General features: G+C 42.3%; 1 protein-coding gene across 2 annotated transcripts; it reads left to right on the top strand.

Annotated features, from left to right (window-relative positions):
- The first annotated feature begins 276 nt into the window (after positions 1-276).
- Positions 277-22,998, top strand: ELF5 (E74 like ETS transcription factor 5). Of its 2 annotated transcripts, XM_054028365.1 has the most exons (7): positions 277-390; positions 4,467-4,594; positions 12,718-12,951; positions 16,903-16,953; positions 18,435-18,503; positions 19,634-19,829; positions 20,393-22,998. In XM_054028365.1, exons 2-7 carry the CDS (start codon positions 4,471-4,473, stop codon positions 20,487-20,489), a joined length of 771 nt encoding a protein of 256 aa, XP_053884340.1. In that variant the 5' UTR covers positions 277-390; positions 4,467-4,470; the 3' UTR covers positions 20,490-22,998. The 2 variants fall into 2 exon arrangements, with proteins under 2 accessions (XP_053884340.1, XP_053884341.1); XM_054028366.1 differs by lacking the exon at positions 16,903-16,953.
- The last annotated feature ends 51 nt before the right edge of the window (positions 22,999-23,049 follow it).

Below are 23,049 nucleotides of genomic sequence, written 5' to 3'. Positions count from 1 at the left end.
GGCAGAGCAGGAAAGTCCCCCACGCTGAGGCAAGTATGCAGACCTGACTTTTTAATGTCGCCCAAGACTCACAGTTACTTAAGTCAACAACTTTAAGAGGAGAATAAACAATACAGGATAAAGGTAAACGTTCTGCACTTAAGAACGTTTCTCCTCCCTTCCCTCAGCTGTGTCACACTCTGTATTATCACTGTCGTCAAAGGGGGTGTGTATAAGAACCTGAAAAACCAAACGAACCTGTCTGTAAGGAGTTCCATATATCACAGCACTGCAAGTGGCTTTACTTCCACAGTGCTGTACATTGCTGCAGGAAAGCCGCCTCTTTCCCCTTGCTTCTGAGACCTCCTTTTGGACCTAAACATTGTGACGGGAATAAGCACCCATCTGCACGTAAGCTCAGTTTGTTTATTAATGTCAATATTTGTAAAACAGATTTCCAGCTGCCAAAGCAGCGTTCTGTGCTGTGCTGATTTATCAGTCACCTCCCTGATGCCATTCGTGTTTGGGCTTCAAACCACTTGTTCTGACCAACCCATTTGATTTCAATTTAATAAATTATTGATCGAGACATGCCTGTCTCCTACCCAGCAATTGAACCTCAACAAATACGTTTTAACAAATGACCAATCCAGACCTGTCTCATTAAACCAAAAGGAAATTAAGTACTTCTTGCAGCCCTGCATCAGCTGGAGCAAAACTAACATTGAAAAGATCTCCTGTTTAAACAAGTGACTGCCCCTTCTCTTTTTTCCTTAAGAGTACACGGAAGCAGATATAGCATGTGTTTATAAACAGTACCAGGGGTAATGCTGCAAAATTAATTGACATGACCTAAATCAATAATATTCTATTCGTCTAGAATATTTGAAAATAAATTAGTCCTACTAGTGACCTTGAGAATAAATATATTTAGCTGTAAAATACACAGTTGTATATGAGACTGATGGTGTAAATCAGGTACCTCTCTAAAATGGGAATTTCTCATTTGTAAATTAGGTTTGTCATCTATTATGGTATATTGCTAAGCCCTTTAGTGGTAGCAACCTTGTCACTATAGCTGCAAGCCAAGTATCAAACTGGAGCTGAAGCTGCCTCAGATCTAGAATTTTGCAGTTTGGAGAAATAAGCTCTGTTCAGACCAAGCCTTACAGATCAGATGCATGTTTTCAGATCTGAACTTCTCCATAATCTGATGGGTTTGGTTCTGGATCAGGCCCATCTTCACTTCTAACATGGTGGTGTTACCCTAAGTGTATCTTTTCAGCCTTGGAAAATCCTCATGAAGAACATCTTAGTCACAGCATGAAATCTGTTCACCCACCATAATGATAATGAGGCTATAAAAACTATAAAAATATTTTACTTGCCTAGCAAAAACTTACTCCAGGGGAAGGGATGATTAGATCCCTTCAAGGCAAATTCATTCCCTTATGTAAGTAGTGACAAATTTCCAAATGTTAGCACTAAAAATATATAGTTTTTAAAAAATCAACTGCAGAATTATGTGCACTACAAAGAGGATGTGTTTCCTCCGCCCCCACTGATTATATGTATTTCTAGTAAAAAGTACTTTTAGAAATGGCGTTGAAATTTGCAGGTGGTTTTTGTTTGTTTGTTTTTGTTGTTGTTGTTGTTGTCCTGCCACCTCTTGCCTGTTAACAGAGACAAAGGGTGTAATACTGTCTCTGTTGAAGTCAATGGAAAAATTCCTTTTGACTTCAATAGTGCCCAGATTTCACTCAAAACATTTTCCCATGTGGGAAGCAATAATTCACTCTTGTACAGGAATCAGGCATGAGGTGGTCCCAGACATCTGCATTTTCCAACAGCTTATACGGTATGTTGGATCAATGTGCTTCCATTAACATAGGAGACATAAGAGTTGCTTCTACCTGAAATGGGATGCACTTATTAGTGTATTTTTTGTTTATTTTGCTCATGCTGGTGTATGTTTGCCAATGGCTGCTCCATTTAGAAGCTTAATTATTACAATTATTGCTGTAATACACGTGGTTAAACTGACTACAAAATATAGTGCTGGGGAGGACATATTGTGCATATTAGCAGGGTTAGTGGGGGGTTTTCCCCTTCTATGAGGCATTGAACAGGGATTATCTGTTAATGTGGGATATGCTTACATGGTCCTATCAGTGTTCTATGATGGAAGAAGAATTGTGACTTCGTGCTTCCTATTTTCTTCTTCATTCCTCTATGAAGTCTCTATCTTGGTACTAAACTATGCTTCTGTGTGATTGGCACATTGCGCCTAACCTGCCATAACTCCCTGCAATATTAATCCTCCATGATCTGATGCAAATATAGGAGTTTAACTGCTTTGACTGCAGAAGAATTAGGGAAGGATTTTGTGTAATGTTAGATCCTGCATCATCCATGAAGTAATAAACGTCATTGCTCTGCCCGTCTAACCTGTGTCTGAACAAGTGTAGTATAGGGCACCTATTTCTGTGTATGGCAGCCTACTACTGGTGGAGAAAGCACATAACTGACTCCTAGTACAATCTAATATTAAATACTATGGGTCTCATTATTTTTATTTATTATTGAGTGGTGGTTTACCAGCTCTTCTCCTATAAAATCCTGAAATATCTGGATTGCATTAGTACTGTAGTTTAATATTTTATTTTCAATTGTGGTGTTCATTAGCAAAATACATTTGTACATATAACACTAGCGTCACACTAGGTCCACTAGAAACAATGTGGCAATATAGCAGCTCAAGTGATCCACAGTGTTCAAATGTTCATGTGTTCCATTCACATTAGAACAGTACATTGGGTCCGCGTTGTTTCTGGAACATGTACACACATTGGACCTGATCTTCAGTATGAAAGAGAATTTTGGGGACATCCTAAATGTTCCCACTCTCCTGGTCTGCTCCCATTTCATCCACATAAAGATTATGGCTCTCTCTCAATTCCACTAGAGAAAGAAGTAACAGTTTTCAGAACATGCTAAGTAAACAAATCTCCTATTTTACAGGCCTAGATGCTGATGAGATGCTAGAGCATTACAATCATCTAACCACAGTCATCAATGCCTTGACTCCCACCCCCATTCTGCACAAAGATTACCCTGATTCACTAATAAACTATGTCAAATGGAGCAGATGGCCAATACAACTGTCACAGCATGGATCTGGGTCCCTGTGCCTACTGCACACCGCTTGCCATTTTCTTTATTTTATTTTTTTATTTTTTGCATTATACTAAATGTTAACCTTTAAGACTATATATGATCATGTTAGCTTACTCAGGTTTCTTTCTGCTAGAAATGACCAGATCTGGAGTTAGTTATGGAAGGCAGAAGAAACTAAAGTTTGAAGAGATAAGAACCAATTGTGTCAAATCTGTGTCAATTTATTTTGCACTTGTATATTCACTGCAGCACAACCATGGAGCTATTACTAGACATTGGAACAGTGACAGTCCCAGTCTCTTGCAGATGGAAAAGCAGAACTGAGCCACAATGATTTTCATTCCATTTTGTTGCTTTTTTCCAGACCACTAAAACTGAATCAATTACAATTAAAGTTCACATGGGAGCTCAGGGGTGGGGCCTCACAAGCCTTACCTACAGAAAACTGTGTGTGTGTGTGTGTGTGTGTGTGTGTGTGTGTGTTTGCCCATTTGTCCTCTGGAATAGTCCCCTTGAATTCCTTTACTTCACAGACTACGTCTCATTTCAAATCTCATCTGAAAATGTAGTTTTCTCCCTTGCCTAGATCTCTTAATTTCTCTCTCCCTTTATTGTTTCACAATAGAATTGTATTATTTTCAACAATTCCGTAGACCAGTTTGAGATGAAAGTGTCACACAGTGAAGTTTTCTATTATTATTAAACAAGTTTCTGCTTGAATTCCAGCTGTGACCATGCTCGAGAAACAAACTGAACTCCAGTTTGTGATTGATTTTCAGATACTGCACATTGTCCATAAACCATGGACTGTCTGATGTCTGCACTTGTATCTGATTTACACTGTAAGCGCCTCAGGTCCAGGACTATGTTTTGACAATTTGTTTGTCAAGGGACGATAAATGAAAAAATGATCTCAGTAACTAATGATATTAACCCTGACCATATGTCTGTGTACTGTACTATAGGTCTGTTCTTCCCTTGACTTTTACACATGTGCCGCCTGTCACACACAAGAATCTATGGGAAAACTTCATACCACCCGCATCCATGTATAGTCATAAATCTGCTTGCAGATCCTTTTAAACCGATAATGTTCTTGTTGAGCTCAGTAACCCCTTCACTGCTGCCCCTGAAATTTTCAAGAACTCAACCATTCACTTCAATGGAACTTTAAGTGGATGTAGCATAGACCCAAGAGTACTTTTCACAGACACATGCCATTCCACATTAAAGCAGTTATGGATGTGCCCTTATAACTTAGGTCCTTGATATTTTCTTGCCATGCTTTGACTATTAACTTAATATTTTAGGGGGATGTTGGACTCAGTCACTCACAGCACCTTTCTGCCAAACACAATGATCTGCGAGCCCCTGATGTCTTGGACAGAATTGTTTGGGACAACTGAGGACTATTATCCCACCTTTGATCATCAGACAGGTGTGTACATAGGTTCAGTTTGAAAAGACGTGTTCAATTAATATGTGCCCCAAACTGGACTGAATTTAACAGTGTTACAATTGGCTCTGATGGGTAATGGCCTGTGCATGTTGTGCTCACTGCTGAGCCTATTGTCACGTTTATTTCTAATTCAAGCATTACTGCTTTGTTCAGGCACACAAGCTGACTGTGTGCAAGACAGGCATATGAATAGCAACAATAATAGTCTGCACTTCTATAGTACCTTTCAGCTAAGAATCATATATCTACAAGAGACTTGTGTTGCTTACGTCACTATAATGTATGGAGCCCTCACAAACATTTAGTGGATTCCTCACCACAACATCCCTGTGGAATAGGGAAGCATTCTCCCCATTTTGCAGCTGGAAAAGTGAGTCAGAGAAATCAAGTGATTTACTCAAGGTCACCCAGCAAGTCTGTGGCAGACCCAGGAATTGAACCTAGATCTCCTGAATCTCACCCCAGTGACCCCAAAAGAATTCCAGTGCTTTTCAGCTATCAATTAATCAAGTTTCTCAGTTAGGCATTATCATCTTCATTTTGCAAGAAGGCAAACTGAGGGTAGGTCTACACTTACCCGGTAGTTCGACGGCGAGCGATCGAACTTCTGAGTTCGACTTATCGCATCTTGTCTGGACGAGATAAGTCGAACCCGGAAGTGCTTGCCGTCGACTGCGATACTCCAGCTAGACGAGAGGAGTACCGCGGAGTCGACGGGGGAGCCTGCCTGCCGCGTGTGGACCGAGGTAAGTTCGAACTAAGGTACTTTGAACTTCAGCTACGTTATTCACGTAGCTGAAGTTGTGTATCTTAGTTCGAATTAGGGGGTTAGTGTAGACCTGGCCTGAGACTCACAACATTTCAGTGGTAGTGCCCCTAGGTTACAGAGGGAGTCTAAAGCAGAGTCAGGAATAGATCCTTGTATGCCTGGGTATCTTTTGTTCTGTCCACTTAAAACACAGCACTTGTTTTGAAGTCCCTTTGCCTATCAATGAATGTTATCCGTACTATGGAATAGTAATTTAGTTTGATGGAGTGACCTCTCTTTGAATTTTCTGCTGCTTTGTATAAATTTATTATCCATAGTAGCAATGACCAGTTAAATACATAGTTAACGTGTAAGATTTGGGATTTTAAAAACCAGCACAGATCTCTGTGGATTGTAGTATAATACATCAGTATTAACTCAATAATGCCCCCACTGGACTAGTTGCTGATTACTCCTGAATGTTTAGTGTACAATTTCCCCCCACTGTGCTTATGGAAATCCTACACTTCGCCTGGCCATAAGACTCATCTGGGGAGTATAGTTAGTTTTAAGGAGTTCATGCCCAATCCCCCGTGCTTTCAGGCCAGATCCCTGCTATAGAGGGTCAGTTAGCATTTCCCATTAGAAATTCTTTTCCTTCCATAAGAGTTTGATTCAGTTCCTAAATGGCTGGAATTTTTTTTTCCTCTCCTCCCTCAGACTAAATCATTCAATAGGCTCTAAAAATACAGCATAATCTCACTGATGTGACTGAGCCAAGCTTGTAGTGAAACTTGGATCTGTCTCAGGTTTTCATGCAATATTTTTCTCCCATAAAACTATTTTTATGCCTTCAAATTACAAAGCTGGTGTTCTTACAGAACAGACCTTGACCCTCATGAGACATTTTAAGTATTGGAGAACAGCACTTTTCAAAGAGCTTAAACCATAACAAGTTTATGATCATCATAGACTTCATGCTTGTTTCTGTGGTGCAAACCTTGGCCATTCAAAATTTTCCATGTGATTAGAAATAGAATCTGCTCCAAAGGGGCACAGGTCCCTAATGCTTCAGCTAAAGAAGAATCTCAAGTGCTATGCAGTTCTTGTTTGTGGGAAATGCTCTGATTTTGAAATTTGTTTCCATTCTGAATCAAAGCAAAAACAAAGAATTTCTAAGTTTCCTGTGAAACAAAATCTCAGGGGGCAAGGCGGGGGAGAATTATTTCAGGTAAATCAATGTTTTGTTTCAGCTTTGACTTTTTTAATTTTATATTATAAATTTCAACCTTATCAAGATATTTTTCAGTTTTTTTCTAAACAAAATTAGGAATGTGTCAATTTCAATGAATCCGCATTTCCCAATGGAAAAGCATTCCATTGGAAAATTTTCTCCCAGCTCTGAGCATCTTCATTAGCTGTTAGCAGTATACTGCCTCTGACATGTAGTTGTGCAGTTCTGACTCCATCTAGTTAAAGGTCAGTATTGCACATAGATATTGCAAGGACATTAGACTGTCTACTTTAAAGTAATTGAAATGTTTCATAAGCTTACATCATTACCACTGTGTTGTGATTCTACCTGAGATCGCATACTAAGATGGGTTGGGTATGTACGTGGCCTTCATTTGACCCTGTCTGCAGCTGTATCTCCCCTTCAACCTTTTCCCCCCAGGATTGCTCAATGTTGGATGCTCCTACACATTTCTAGCATCCTTTAGGGCTGCAATAACTTCTCCCATGAGCTGATTTAAAACATTCCTATAGAACCCACTACATTGTTTTCACTTTTTTTTCTCCCCCAGTAGCCCAGGAATAAATTTCACACATATTTATATTATATCAGTGCTAGCAATGCTATACAAGGAGACATAGGATAGAAAAGGAAGACAAATACGTCATTGATTTGAAGCACAAGAGGCATTTAGGCCAACAGAATAAGGTTTTCCCCAGGCTGTTATCTGGCCAAGATAAGAGTCAAGATACCTACACTTTTTGGAAAAAAGTACTATAGGACTTTGAATGCGCAAGTGTGAGGTGAGTTCCTCCTCACATAAAATAGTGGAGAAGACTTGACAGAGCTGCCTATAATGAGACGGGCAGAATTTCTGAGATGACTGAGTGCAAAGTGTAGCTCTGGTCTCACTCCTGTCTACATCACAGTTAGAACAATGCTAGGAATAAAACACCTGTATTTAAACAGAATTATGTCTTGTAAGATTTTCGCTCACTTTCTCTTACAGTATGGAACTGGTCTATGGAAAAGGGCTATAGAATTGATCTACTGTACAGACAAACCTTATATATAACCAGGCTTTGCTACATTCATCTGATGTGGATACAGCTGGCATGGTTCATGTCAATACAGCAGCATTTTTCCCTGCACTAACATGTATATCTTGTTGGTTTGTCAGTACAGCTGTGCATGAACCAGTGCATTCTGGGAAAATCTGGACAGGTATCCCATACTGCCTTGAGTACAAATCCGGGTTATAGAAGTCCTTTGTAAAAATCCCTGCACCTGCTTGAGTCCTATCTACACTAAAGCTTTGATCCTTGTTACCATGAATAGAGCTTCTTCCTTTGGAAATCGTGAGGCTTTTTGCCATTGTACATGCAGTCTTAGAGGTGGGACATGAATCCAAACTCTGATTTCAAATAACTTTTCTAGATTGCAAGGGGTAAGTCCACAGAATTTAATTCCTCCTGGGTTAGAATGTAACGAGCACACCAGGATTAAAATACTCAATCTGGCTAAAAAGTGCCATGGGATAGTTAATGTAACCTAAATCCAACCTTGAGGCAAGTAACACTCCACAACTTTGGAAAGGTCCAATTCATGGTTTGAACTCTGTGGCTCCCACTTCTCTCTGCTTTCAACTTTCCCTCTTCCCTAGAGACCTGTAGTCATAGATGCTGAAACTAGGAGGAGTGCAGCACCCCTTGACTTGAAGGGGTTTCCATTATATACAGGGTTTACAGTTTGGTTCAATGGTTCTCAGCACCTCCACTATAAAAATTGTTCCAGCTCCCCTCTAGTTCTAGGCACAAAAGCTGAAATAAAACATTGATTTACCTGAAATGTTCCTGTGCTGGCTGCTGAGTGATTTATTTGCTCCCCACCTTATCTCACCTGGATAGTTTTCACTTAGAATTTCACTACACAGCAAGGAAAACATATCTGGTCCTTTCCCTCCCACTCAAAGGAAACTTGTACATTTCCTGTAGAAGCTCTGTCCTTTCTTCCAGAAGAGTATTCCAAATTGCATAATCTTTTGGTACAGTGCATACCCCAACAGAAGAGAGAGCTACTCAGGAAGCTAAACTTCAGTGTAAGGATTAAAGGAAGAGCACTTTTGAAAATGCCAGACCTTCATGTCAGCACCTTCTGAGTGCCCGTGACAGATGTCAGCACTTTTGGGGGGCCTTAGAATATTTTCTGACTTCCAAAAAGAATCCAGTCTTTTTAGAAGCCAATAGAGAAGCTAATCCTGACAAGAACTGTTCCATGAAAGGAGCATGCTATGGCCATTATATTGCCAGCAAAGCTGATATTTATCACAGTCAAGTCAAATAAAAATTTCAGGACCAGTTGCTTAAGTATTTCAAAGTTACTTACTGTAATTTTTAACTGTAGAGGAACAGTTGCTTTTATCTCATGTTACCCTAAGGGAATTAAAAATAGATACACCAAAGGAGCACACTTCATTTAACTCTTCAACACATCAGAAGGAAGTTGTGGTCTTGACCCTCACCCCATCTCCTACATAAGCAGAAAAAAATCCAAACAGCTCATGAGTCCCAAAGGTGCAAACAAGACAACACCAAAAATATAGGGCTGGATTCATGCCTTGGTGCCGCCACCTGATTTGGGAGTAAGGTAGGCTACCCTGTTGCAATTCTGCCAACGGACCTGGAGCCAGCCCTCACAGTCCCCCACACTGTTTCTATACCTCTTCTGGCTAGTCTCCAGAGCAGGGGTCTCAAACACGCGGCCCAGGGGCCGCATGCGGCCCACGAAGCTCTTCCTTGCGGCCCACCAAGCTCCCTGTGCCCCCCCCCCCACAGTTACTTCCGGTCACAGCCAAACTCCCCTCACCTCCCCCCCCCCCCAAGGTATTTTATATGGCAGCTAAACTCCCTGCTCCCCAATGTTTGGGGCCGGGTCTCTGCCCGTGCCCTGCCTGCCGCCCCCACGCACTTCCCCCGAGTGTCCCCCGGCCTCACCTCTGCTAACCCCAAACTCCATCCCAGAGCCTGCACCCCCACCCCCTGCCCCAGCCCGGAGCCTGCACTCAGCACCCAAACTCCATCCCAGAGCCTGCATCCCAGACCCCCACCCCCACCCAAACTCCCTCCCAGAGCCTTAGGCAGGTGGGGGTGGAGTTTAGGGGGGCAGGTTCTGGGCACCACCAAAATTTCTACAAACCTGCCACCCCTGGAAGAGGCAGAGCAGTGGTGGAGTGGTGATGCAGCCCAGTGCAGTGGGGGGCTTTAACAGAAGTAAATCTAACTAAGTGCATGTTTTGTCCTTTGAGTGAGGTGCATTACTGAGTGTATATATTTTATTAAAACCGCTTGGAAATGACTTGTTGTAGGAGCAGCAGTGATCTGTATGCTCTGTATAATGCTTAGCACTTTCCAGGAGGGAGGGGGGAGGAGCACGCTTGGGGGAGGGGGAGAAGAGACGGGGCAGGGGCGGGACCTCATGGAAGGGGTGGAGTGGGGGCGGGGCCAGGGTCAGCGAGGAGGGGTGTCAGTGATGCGGCCCTCGGGCCAATGCACTAGTCCTCATGTGGCCATTGCGGTCATTTGAGTTTGAGACCCCTGCTCCAGAGCCAGCGTTCCTGTGAAGTACGGCTAACTTTCAAGCTGCCCTTCTCCAGCAAAAGGCCTGACGGGGGATGGTGGCTGTACAACTGTTTCTCTCCCATCATGAATCAATCATCCTCTGGCACAGCTATACACACAGTTCCAGGGCCTATCGAATCTGATCCAGTGTCAAGCTGAATATCACAACTGACCTTTCTTTATAAAGGACCAAACAAAATCTCAGATTCAAATATGCTCAAAGTTTTGAGAGTCCGAAACTCAGATCCAAAGTCTGCATCTTTTGCCCACCTCTCCTCCTTTCTAGACTGCTTCCCTTGGATGGGATGATAGATCCCCAGGGGGTCTATGACACTGAAAAATACATTCAGCATTATTTTAATTCTATAAGCACAAATAAATGGAGATATTTACAGTACATGGATGATACATGAAAGAACACACTTGTCCTGTAAGTTTTAAAACTTCATGAAAAAGATCTTATTTATATTATAGAAACCCATTTAGAATGCAAGATCAGTGTTTCAGACATTGTCACAATTTTGAACCATTCCATTAATTTCATTGGGGCAATTAAGTCTAAAACAACAGCAGCATTTACACCCTGAAGTAAACTGCCTGGCTAGGCTGATGACAAAAAAAAATTACAGTTCATATTGTTTGCATGAACTGCCATCTGATTGTATATTGGATATATTTTTCATACAAACCGTGTCCCAAAACTAAATGTATGGGGTTAAAAATGTAATCTGAACATGAAATAATAAATCCTGGCTGATTGATTGGAAAGAGGAATTAGGAAATCTAAAATGAGACCAAAGATGCTTTCAGATTAAATGAAAGGAAACAGTATCTATCTAATCTAACTACTCGCCTAGATATGTATAATATTTTCATCCCTGTGGTAGTTCATTCCCTGGCTATTTACTATCATGTGTTTGCTCAGTCATGATTAGTAGAAGGACAGAGCCTCAGATGGTGAAAATTGGCATAGCTGTTTTAAAATGAATAGAGCAACAATCTCAAAGGCTGATATTTCTGTCATTGGCCCAGAATCTCTCCTGAGGCAAATCATTACTCATCCTCAAGGACTCCAGTATAACGAAAAAAAATTGTCTAAGTATAATGAAAATAATTTGTCTAGCAAGTTAATAGAAATAATGAGTCTGGGAGGCAGAATTTTGTCTCCATTTTTCACAGGCTTTAGTAAAATGCATCCAGAGCTAAAGAGCATTATAGTGTCTTTGGCTATAATTCTAGCGGTTGCTCCATACCGGCTGCACCTGCACAGACATCCAGTGGGAACTGCTTGCAAGATAAAGGCCTTTTCCATGTACGTTTCCCTCTAGTATCTGGTTTGCAGGTACAAAGCCTCCTATTACAGTTAGCTACAGATATTCTCTGTTAGCTCAAGTGGTAGAGATCTGTGTTTACATCTAAAGAAACAGTATTCAAATCCCACTTCCCCTGTATAAGTGATCTATATAGTAATAATGTCTGATGACTACAGCATATGGCTGTGTTACACTGCCCTACTTTCAGCACCAGAGCTAGTTTTTTAAAAAACTATTCTACAAACAAATCACAGAAAAATAATTTTCAGGTTTTATCATAAAATAATAGCAACAAGCTTTTCCCACTAATTGAGAAACTTTTTCACATTTTTTGAAAAAATGTTGACACTTTTGACTGGAATATTTTTTAGACTAAAATTTGCCTACTCACTCTACTAGCATCTTTCTTTCTCTTTCCTTTATCTGTCAGAGATGCTTTCCTAAAAAGAACTTTGCCTGGAACTGCACATTGCACCATCTAGTGGCAGTCTCTTATATAACAAATTTAAAAAAAGTTCACACAACCCTAACACTTACTATGTACTTCAGGATGAAGGGTGTGATGATAACTTGCTGGGTATAGCTGTGAAAACAAGCATTTCCCTTAGTAATAAACTTACAATATTTACCTACCTGCCAGGGGTATTGTTTAAGGCTTATAGAGTGCTTTGAGACATCTCTCAAGTGACTCAGCCTCTCATTATGAGAAACATTGCTCATTTTTATTGCAAAATGCACCAGAGAAATTTGGTGTCCCTTCACTTTTATTGTTGACAATTTATTTACATCACAAGGAAATAACCATGAAATTGAGGAGAGAAAGAGAGTTATTTATGCTAAAGGATTTGATCCCACAGTATTTTAATTATCTTGCATGGATATTTTTTGTGCCTCTCACTTTGGGTCTGTGTTTCACCTTGTGTATCACACTTGGGGTGTGACAAATTGAGAGGAATGTGCTTTTGAGACCCTCCTACAATAATGTCCTACATAATAATTAATAATAATACCTTAGGTGCACTAGGCACCAAAACATAAGCAGACAGTATTAAAAGGAATAATTGAGGAAACTTGTGGCCTTACTAGAATAAGGTAAAGGAACTTCTCTTGTCTGGAACATGCTTACTGGAAACAATTTTGTAATGTAAGTATTTCAGCTTCATTTCTCTCTTCTGCTGAATCTCTTGCAGTTGGCGATTCTTGCTGGACATCTATTCACCCGGAATACTGGAGTAAACACAATGTCTGTGAGTGGCTGCAGTTTTGCTGTGACCAATACAAGCTAGACGCCAACTGCATCTCCTTTTCCCACTTTAATATTAATGGCTTGCAGCTATGTAGCATGACCCAGGAGGAGTTCACAGATGCTGCCGGCGTTTGTGGCGAATACCTTTATTTCATCTTACAGAACATCAAGATACATGGTTAGTGTTTCAGAGATTGAATGCAAAACAAAAAAGCCTTAAACTTTTGTGTGAACTTCATGCTAGTGGAAGGTGCTGGACTGATAGCCCTGGGACTAAAGGCCCTTGTTTATTCACAGAAGAGGTGAAGCACCTCTGGTGTCTAGATCCTACAATGATCAGCAGATTAGCAATGCAACAGATAGAGGATAGCATGGGCAACGAGGTTACTGGCTTCCCAACTGTGCCCACTCAATGTCACTCAAGCCTGACGTGACAGGTTCAGCTGTAGGAGTAAGATCATAGTTCAGACTCTATGGCCCCTTCAGTCCTTGGCTTCTCCACTGAGACTGTCCTGGATGCAAAGTGTGGTGTTTTAGCTCAGATAGAACTGGACTGAGACCACCAAACTCATTTCACATAGACCAGCACAATATACTGCTACTATGTTCCTCTCAAAACATCAGAGGTTGCACTGTTTATCTGATGGTGGACATGATGTTTTGTTTGGCACATGCTATCGGTATAATGTGTAATACAAATATGAGAGCCTCATTAATACCCTTGACGTTATTCTCAAATACAATCAATTTTCTTTACTTATTTTCCACCTTATTTTTGCTTCTTAAAAGATTTATTGCTGCTTAAGTGAATTTAGGCTCATAAACTTCTAAACTACTGCCTGTCTGGCCTAACTGAAGGAAAGTGAAATTTCTTCTACAGCTAGCCTTTAGTTTAGATTCCAGGAGATTAATAGGATGGTTCCATAGGGTTCAGTTCGGATGATAACTTAGATGGCTGACTTTTCATTGCCCAGGACAGGGAGACTTAGCAGGTCTACTCCAGTGCCATGCTATTTTTCCCATCTCCAGATGGATTATAAATTGTTGGGTAATTATTTATAGAGTTAGACCCAATCCTGCAATGCATTCCAGCTGCTTTGTGCCTCTCAGTGATTCAAGACTTTCCTAAAACTGGCTTACGTGGCTACTTCAGGATTCTCCTGGTCTAAGAGAATTGTTGAGTGGGATAGAGTTGTCATAGGACTGCTGGCAACTGATGCAGTAGGTATGTCCATGGCAAAAAGGGGCATGGCCTAAGCATCCCTTCACTCTAGCAATACTTGGCTGCTAGAACAGCCCCTGGAGAGCCATGGGTGGCTGACAGTGTAGGCCTTACCCTGCAATTGCTCCTTACTGCTGGGAGCCACTGTGGCTCCAGGCCCAGGAATTGAGAGCAGATAGACTCTCTCTCCTGTGCTTTCCATGTTCCTCACATTCACTTCCCAGAGGAGAAGGGAAAACAGCTTGACTCCAACATGATAGATGATGAGCAGATGGAGGATAGGGCAGACAAGGAATGGGCGAGGAGCAGAGAAGAACAGGGATAGGTTGGAGGCAACAGACATGAGGGGGACAGGGACAGGCTGAGTGGGAGAGGAACAATTGGGGATGAGTTGATGATGGGACATGCTAGGAGTTGATGCTCTGGGGATGAATCAGGGTTGTGCAGTAAATGAGGCTGCTGTCCATAGGAACCCTGTCATACTGGTTGCAGAAGTCAGAATGTGGGTGGTGAATGAGACGGGACTGCAGGGGAAAAAATGGTCTTGTGTTTTTAGGCAGTCAACTGCTGCTCTGGAGTACTGGCTTTTATCCCTGCCTCTGCCACAGAATTCCTATGTGCTGCTGGGCAAGTCACCTGGGAGGAGACTTTCAAAAGCACCTAAAGGATTTAGGAATACGCATCCCATTGAGCACCACAGAAAAGCCCGTGAGGAAATTAACAATTCTGTATTAAGTGCCGGTGTTAAACTAAGCTCCCCGTAAGCTGTGCGGCTGCACAGCAGTCTATTAAGCACCACGCAGGTGCTCAGGGCTGCAGCAGGGAGGGATTCCTCTCCCCCAGCCCCAGACCTAACCCAAACCAGCCCCAGACCTGCCACTGCCGGGGGAGAGACATCTCTCCCACAGTCCCAACCCAGTCTGGCCTGGAGTTGCTACGGAGCGCCTCGTTCAGCCAAAATGCATGTTTCCAAGCTCCGCTCTTGCCAAGGCTTTGGCACAGTGGCAGCAACATGATTCAAACACTCTTTGAAAGCAGCTCTTTGCCATCATGCCCTGCGCGTCAGCTCAGCATGCTCCCCCGGCTCACCCAGACAATAGCCAGAGAGTCACCTAATGAAGAGCGAGCGCTGGGCGCAATCCAGGCCACAGCTGTTTGAGGCCGAGGGAGGGGCACCTCTCCCACAGCCACAGAAGGTCCGGGCCAGGCTGGGCTGGGGCCATGGGAGAGGCTCCCCTCCCACCCAGCCCAGGTGCTGCTGTGGGGAGAGAGAGCTGGAGTTAGTCCTCTCTCCCTGTCACAGCACCAGGGAAGCGTGCACCCCAAGCCCCCTCAGCCCTGGCCCTACCCTAGAACCCACACCCCCAGCCAGAGCCCTCACTCCCCCACACCCTAACCCTCTGCCCCAGCCCTGAGCCCCCTCCCACACTCCAAACCCCTTGGCCCCACCCCCACCTCATGAATTTTGTTATGTGCACCAATATGGAGGTGATGTGTCCATATTGGTGCACGTAACAAAATTCATTCCGCAGGTGGGTGGGAAAAATTAAAGGGAACATTGGTGTTGAATGGTGTGCAGTAAATAAGGCCCATGATGAGAAATACTAAATAGCTCCTTATTCAATGTGCACCATCCATCCTGTGCAGGTTGGGGTCCTGTAGAAGAAAATCATATATGATTATGCAATTAAAGGCCTTATCATAATGCATATGCACAAAGAGGCCAAATTAAGGTTATACAGGCAACCTTAACTTTGGCATTTCCTAAACTGAGTGCCGGATTTTGCAACCTGAAATTTCTTTCACTGTAGGGGTCTTTGGCATAGGCGCCGATTCCATGGGTGCTCCATAGGAGCACCCACAGGGAAAAATTATTGGGTGCTCTGCACCCACTGGCAGCAAAGCTCCCTTCACCCCCACCCGACGTCTTCCACCTCCCCTGAGCGCGCCACATCCCCACTCCTCCACCTACCTCCCAGCACTTCCTGCCTGGCTGCCTCCAAATAGCTGTTTGCAGCATTAGCACACTCCGGGAGGGAGAGGGAGGAGCGGGAACGTGGCGCGCTCAGAGGAGGAGGCGGGGAAGAGTCGGGGCTGGAGCGGGGATTTGGGGAAGGGGTTGGAATGGGGGCAGGGCAGGGGTGGGAAGAGGTGGGGCAGGCCTCATGGACGGTGTGGAGTGGGGGTGGGGCTGGGGATAGAGGGGCACGTTGAGCACCCAGGGGACAGAGGGGAAGTCGGCACCTATTGTCTTTGGTATGTAATACATTTATTAAATGGTGTGAGCTCTCTTGCTGCTGTACAGACATGCCACTGTGCTATGGAGTTTGCTACAAGAGAGAATCTCTGCTTGAAGTAGTCGAGGGAGAAGTGAAGAAATGGGCTTTTAAGGAGAGATCTGATGAAGGAAGAGGGACTAATCCAAGTGTATAGGACAATAAAGAAAATGGCAAAAGTGAGAGCTGGAGAAAGATCTAAAGGGATCAGGTAGACAGGAAGCATGGCACAAGCCAAAAGAGCACAGCAGGGCCATTAAGAGGTAATGAGAGCAGAGAAGCATGCTGAGGTAGGTGATATCTGTTTAGGGCCTTGAAGACAAAGATGAGGAGCTTGAACTTGATACAGGAAGTAAGAGGAAGCAAGTGAAGGAATCTGAAGATGGGAGTGACAAGGTCAGAGAAGTGGGCGGGAAAGCTGATCTTTAGCGGCAGCCTTTGCATAGACAGGAGACTCATCTTCCTTGTTGCAATGTGTATGTTTCTATATTCTCTAGTGTGAGTTTATATCCCTGCATTCTAATATAGTGGGGAAAGGGTCTAGCTGTGCCTTAAGATTCAATGGCAAGTCATTCTGCACAGTGTGTGACTAGAGAATTGAACCCTGGATTGCATGTTTTCCTCCCCATAGGCATTTCCTTTTTTACTGACACTGAAGAAACCAAGCCAACTATCAAAGATTGTAAGTAACCTTGTTTTGTACATGCAAAGCTCTATTCACTAGGAAAGGTGCGGCATGTTCTTTGACTAGCCACACTTCCCGAGGCAGCAGTTCAAGGGATTTTTACAAGTGAGAAAATACTTCAAAAATTGTCTCCACTTGAATGCTTTAAATTAAAGACTCTTGTGGTGGGTAGGGAAAGACTGGTGAGGTTCCCAACATAGGCTCCTTTTCCCCCTTTCCCCTAAGAATCTAGCACTATCACTGAGGTGGTAGCGCAGTGATAGCCTGTGGTTCTAGAACCATATTCAGCTCTTGCAGAGTCCCTGGGTATGACTGGGCTGACTCATGTTCTGCCTGGCTATAGGCAGCGTGGAAAACCCTCTGACACAGGATCACATGTTTCAAGGCAGCACAGAATGCACTGAACAAATGACCAGAGCTGCCAAAATGTCACTCCAGGAAGTGGATAGGGAAGCACACTGGTGCATTGTCCTGCCATCATGTGGTGATGGTGATGTGGCATTGTCTCGTATGTAATTCTAGTAAATGCCATTTGGGCTGGCAGCAGGGTCTGAATCCCAGAGTTTCAGCACTAAAAGAATGAGTCTCTTCTTCAACTAAAGGACTAAAAACTCTCACAAGAGGCTGCAGCAAACTCAGAAACTCCTGGGGATCAGCCTTTCAAAGGGACATCTAATACACACTGAAGAGTGGGTTGCACAATAATGCAAAGTTCTGACCCCAGGCATCATAAAGTGTTTCCCACCTGATTATTTTGTAGCTCTCTGCTATTCCATTCAGTGAAGGGACTTTCCAGGTTTTCTTTGTTTTAGTACCATTGCTACAGAGAGAGCCCCAATACTCACCTTGAAGAACTTGCTATCTGTGTGCAAGGCAGGACAGATCTGCTGATTTGTAGAAGTTGCAGAACTAGTGGTGTTAACAGCCTTTGAGATCCCTCAGTGCCCTCTTCTGACCAGCTCTGTTTATGTCACGGCTATATCATGACAGGCCCCCTTTCTCAAATTGGGTGATATGGCTTGCGTCTCTGCAGTGTTATTGCCAAATCTCACATTCATCTATTGCTGTAGCACTTTGGTCATATGAACTGTCAACCATAGTGTAGTCTGAGTTCTGAGCCAGGAAAGTCCCAGGTTCCACATCACAGATGTATATGCAGTTGATGAAGACAGCCCTAAATTCCCTAAAACCAAATAATCCAGACATACTGTAGATGACATGTAAAATGGTTTCATTCTTTTTTTTTCTTTGTGGTGTTTGTCTCTGTCAAATTGTTCAACTTCAAGTTAATTATTCACTTTGGTTTATCTTTATGATAAAGCTGGGTTGTTGTTTTTTTAACAACAGATCACATCCCAGTTTGACTCAATGTGGCATGACATTTGACTAGGTGAACACATTGCCCTTTTGACCACATTATCACCAGACTCTAATTCCTCCTCCTTCACATGTCACGTTATTTTGTAATTCTGTTCCAGACAATGATAAGGCATGCCTGAGAAGAGGGGGCTCAAAGAGTCAAGAATGTCACAACCACGGGAGAACAAGTAGGTATATATTTGAAATGCAGAAATTGTGCTTGGAAGATTACGAGACGTATAAAACTGTGGTTTCAAATGCTTGTCACAAAGGGGTGAATCACTTAGTGATACCCCAGATGAGCTAAACATAAAGTGGTGGTTGGTGCAGTGTTGCCAACTCTCACAATTGTAGCATGAGTCTCATTACATGGGTGCTTTATTGGAATCAGAAGAATCTCAACTTTCATTTTATTAAAAAAGTAAGCTTCTAGCCTTCAGAGTTGTGGAGAAAAGCTGGAAAATGAAAACTGAGTGTAACCTAGAGGCTCAAAATCCAGAAGGCAAATAAACAAACCCAAATGAATTATTTTAAAAAAAAAACTCATGATTTTGGAAGGCCTGGCTGAAGATTTTTGAATGCTTGAGGTTGGTAATATTGGGTTTGTACTTGTAGCTTCACCATTTGCCTGATTCCTGGGACATTGCTTACTCAGAATCTCCTTAAGCATGACACATGCATGCACACCCGGTAACCAGGTTTGTACTCTTTCTTAGGAAGTTCTTGTCCCTTCCAGAGCATTTGGGGCTCAGGCAAGCCTCAGGCTTAAATTGTAGCACCACAGAGACATCTACCTGTGTGGGGAAGTTTGCTCACCAGCTGCCAATGCTGTAAATATTCCTGGATAAAAGGGAATTTGATTGCAGCTGTTAATCCAGAACCTTTTACCAGCACTAAATTCATGTCAAACCTTTTGAAATTAATCTAAAAATGGGCTTTAAAAATAATCCCCAAATCCAGCTGTCCTTTATTAGGGAGTTCCATTACTATTCTGTGGAAATCCGTACTGATTCCTGGAGGCTAAACCTGTCAAGGATGCAACTTCATCCCAATTTTTTGAAGGACAAAAAGTCAACATTTTACAGGAGTAAAAGGCAGATTCTAAAATTAGTTCCTTTTCAAGGTCAGCCTGCAGCAGGTAATTTGATTCCACTTACAGATAAGCAATGCACTTGATTTTGTAAGCAAAATGGATGCCAGATACAAGTGGTTAAAGATCTTGAGCACCGTCTCACAAACCTGCTGTAGTGATTATTTTTATTGTTATAGTACTGCATCTCTGAAAGTCTGTTAATCTTCTGTCCTTTTCCTGCTGAAGGCCTGCAGAGTTCTCACTTGTGGGAATTTGTAAGAGATCTCCTCCTGTCTCCAGAAGAAAACTGTGGCATTCTCGATTGGGAGGATAGAGAACAAGGCATCTTTCGGGTTGTTAAGTCAGAAGCCCTGGCAAAGATGTGGGGACAAAGAAAGCGAAATGACAGAATGACATATGAAAAGCTGAGCAGAGCTCTCCGGTACGTTAGTAGGTGAAAATGCCACCACATTACTAATGGTGTGTTATATGAGTCTATTTCACACAATTATATTGATTGCATAGCTTTTTAGTGTATTATCCAAAGGTCATGAGACAGAATCATGGCTCTTGGTGGTTACAGATAAGATTACAGGGCCAGATTTGCACCTGGTATAAATCAGTATAACTCCATGGAAGGCAATGGAGATATTCTGACTTACATGAGCTGAGAATTTGGCCCATGGCTTGCAATGTGACACTACCTGCCTTTCTGCTTTGGCAGTAATCCTAGCAATTCATTCTGAATTGTGGTCATCTTAGAAGCAAAAACACACATGCAATGTTTGTTTTAAAAGGAGCAAATTTCACCCTTCAAGACGTCTGGGAAAGCTTTAAACTCTATAATGCAAGTTGATCTGGGGGTGTGAAAATATCCATTTAACAGAAAGAAAGGGTTGCTGTTCGATGGAAAACATCAGATTGACTGCTCTGTTATGTTCCTATCGTGTACTACTTGGGAACAATTCCTTTAAAGTAAATACCACTTCTGTTTTGTTACTGCAGGTATTATTATAAAACTGGAATTTTGGAACGCATAGACAGAAGGCTAGTGTACAAGTTTGGAAAGAACGCCCATGGGTGGCAGGAGAACAAGCTATGAACTAACTGTCCCATGCCTCAGACTGATGAAGCACTCTGCAACAAGAAGTGTCTGACTGCAATAGACATTTGAGAGAAGGACTTTTTCTCCTGCTTCTCTCCTATACGGCAGTCTGGAGTTGACAACTGTTTCTGAGAGACTGGCCAGAGCAACACATTATGGCTCTTCCCCACTATATACTCTGTGACCAGCATTAGCTTGTGCTTAGCTCTTATGAAAATAACACCTGTGATGCAGCTCAAGGTTTTGTTAAGATGAATTGTCTTTATCTGTGGCACCTCTTCCTGTGCCAAGAAGGGCTATCTTTTGTCGTTGCCTATCAGCTCTCAGTATGAAATTCCTGCTGACATTTAAAAGAAGTTGGTGTGTGTGTGTGTGTGTGTGTGTGTGTGTGTGTGTGTGTGTGTGTGTGTGTGTGTGTGTGTGTGTGTGTGTGTGAGAGAGAGAGAGAGAGAGAGAGAGAGAGAGATAAGGTTGTTAAATATTTTGCAGCACATACAGTCTTTTTTTCCTTCCTTTGGCTAGAAGGTCAGTATTTTGGTTCATCTAGAGACAATACCATTGTGGTCAGCGTGTGTTCCAGGGGCCCTATTCTCAGGTCTGCTACACCCCTTTGTGGTGGAAGATCTGGCCAGCTGAGAGTCATCCTCCCCTCACACAAACATATATCCACAGAATTAATCTGTCCAATCAAGCCAGTCATCCATAAGAAAAACAGGGTTTTAAGCACTAATCTGATTTCCTCACTTAACTACTAATTTGACTTCTGCAAATGTATTTTGCAGGTTTTACTGTACATACTATGAACGGTTCACTGCAAGTATTGAATAACTATTTTTATTTGTGTTATGTTAGTTAGTTGTGATTGATCACATGATATTAATTCTGTTCCTTGATTGGGTTGGCATAACTCTTACTGCAAGCACTTTTGGTGCAACTATTTATCTATGAACTAAAAATTGACTTTCCACAAACACTCACATGGGAGTTTGAACTTTTCTTTCTACGAACCTCCAGGAAAGTGAAACTCCAGTGTTTGGGGAAAGCAAGCCTGAAAGGGAGCAAGCATCATTAGAACAGATGCAAATGAATATTTGTTGAAAACTGTATAAAGAATTCACCCAATCTCTACAGAGAATGGCTGAGAACTTCAAAGCAGTCTACAGCATAGAGCCACACATTTCATTTAAGTTAATGTGTAGCTAAATGCCCTTGATTGCTCAGATTTCAACCAATGAGTACATTTGTTAGAGTAGAAGGTGGTATCTGAACAATTCAATGATATTTTTGAAAGCTTCATAGATGTACTATATTTTAACAAAAATATTGCCCTTTCCACCTCAAGGGCTCAGGTATCGCCTCTTAGTACTACCTCAGATGGCACTTTGAGGGTATAAATGAGGTTCTTTTGTTTTCAAATGAGTCGCTCTTCTGCGTGTTTCTCTGTGGAACCTGAATGTAGTAGTGTGTGTTATCATTACTTTCCCCTTCACATGAGTCTATTTCTTTTAAACTCAAAATATAATTTTACTCTTAACAATTGTTTCTTTTTGTTCATAAAGACTTGGGTGGTGGGGCCTATTAGTCAGGATTGGCCAGTTAAGTAAGCAGCAAGCTAAATGCTGCAATGACACTTAGGCTGGTGCTGTGCTCAGGACCCTGGGAAGTCAATGGGGATGCAGAATGGCTTCAGCTGACTGTAGCAGGCATTGGAGATGCACTTCTTAGACTTGACCCCTGCTACAGAACGCAAGATCAAGGGTCACACGAGAAATTCCTCTCACTGCGTTTCCCAGCTTCATCCAGAAATTGTGTATCTCTGTGAATGGATTCCTGTAGTTGCAGCTATTCAAAGTAGCTTTTGTTTTTATTTGGTTAAATGCTATGTAGGTTTTGAGTAGGCAGAAGCCCATCAGAAAGACAGATAGGTATCAAAGTGGTATCAGAAAGTTTGAGTGCTGCCAGTTACTGCTGCTGCCCATCACTTGGCAAGTGAGAGCAACTCTGCAGAAATAGAATATCATCATTGTGTATCATGGCCATGACCAGGGCATTAAACCTAGATTCTAAAAAACCCTCATTTTAGGACCAAAAATATCCAGCTGAAGGTTGACCATTTTTAAAGTCAATCTAAATTTTACAAATATTTCACATAATGAAAATATTATGATCAGGCTTCCTGGCCAATGCTAATACAAGCAGTTTTCTACATCTTCACAAGTGGCATAAATAGCCCAGGCATTTTCTAGTCGGGCACTGTTAAGTCATCACTGGCAGAATCTATTCAGAAGTACTGTATGATCCTCATTTCCATGAGACTAGCACCAGCAAAGAAAAATCAGCAAGATAAGAAGCACTGAAGTGCAGTATGGAGTAAGAAACACAGATGTGAAATTTTACTGTAAATGTGTTTTTAAAATGTGAATTACTGTAAAATATCTATTTTTGGATTGTGTATCTTTTCCAACTATTATAGTTTGTAAACAATGAATGAAATATTTAATATGTATGATATGTGGCTTTGTTAGGGGGTTTTTTGTTGGTTTTTTTGGTAACTCAT

The sequence above is a fragment of the Malaclemys terrapin genome, chromosome 4 (genome assembly GCF_027887155.1).
Source record: "Malaclemys terrapin pileata isolate rMalTer1 chromosome 4, rMalTer1.hap1, whole genome shotgun sequence".
Classification (NCBI taxonomy): Eukaryota; Metazoa; Chordata; order Testudines; family Emydidae; genus Malaclemys; species Malaclemys terrapin.
The sequence above is the reverse complement of the archived record's forward strand: the minus strand, read 5'-3'. Positions and strand labels throughout refer to the sequence as shown.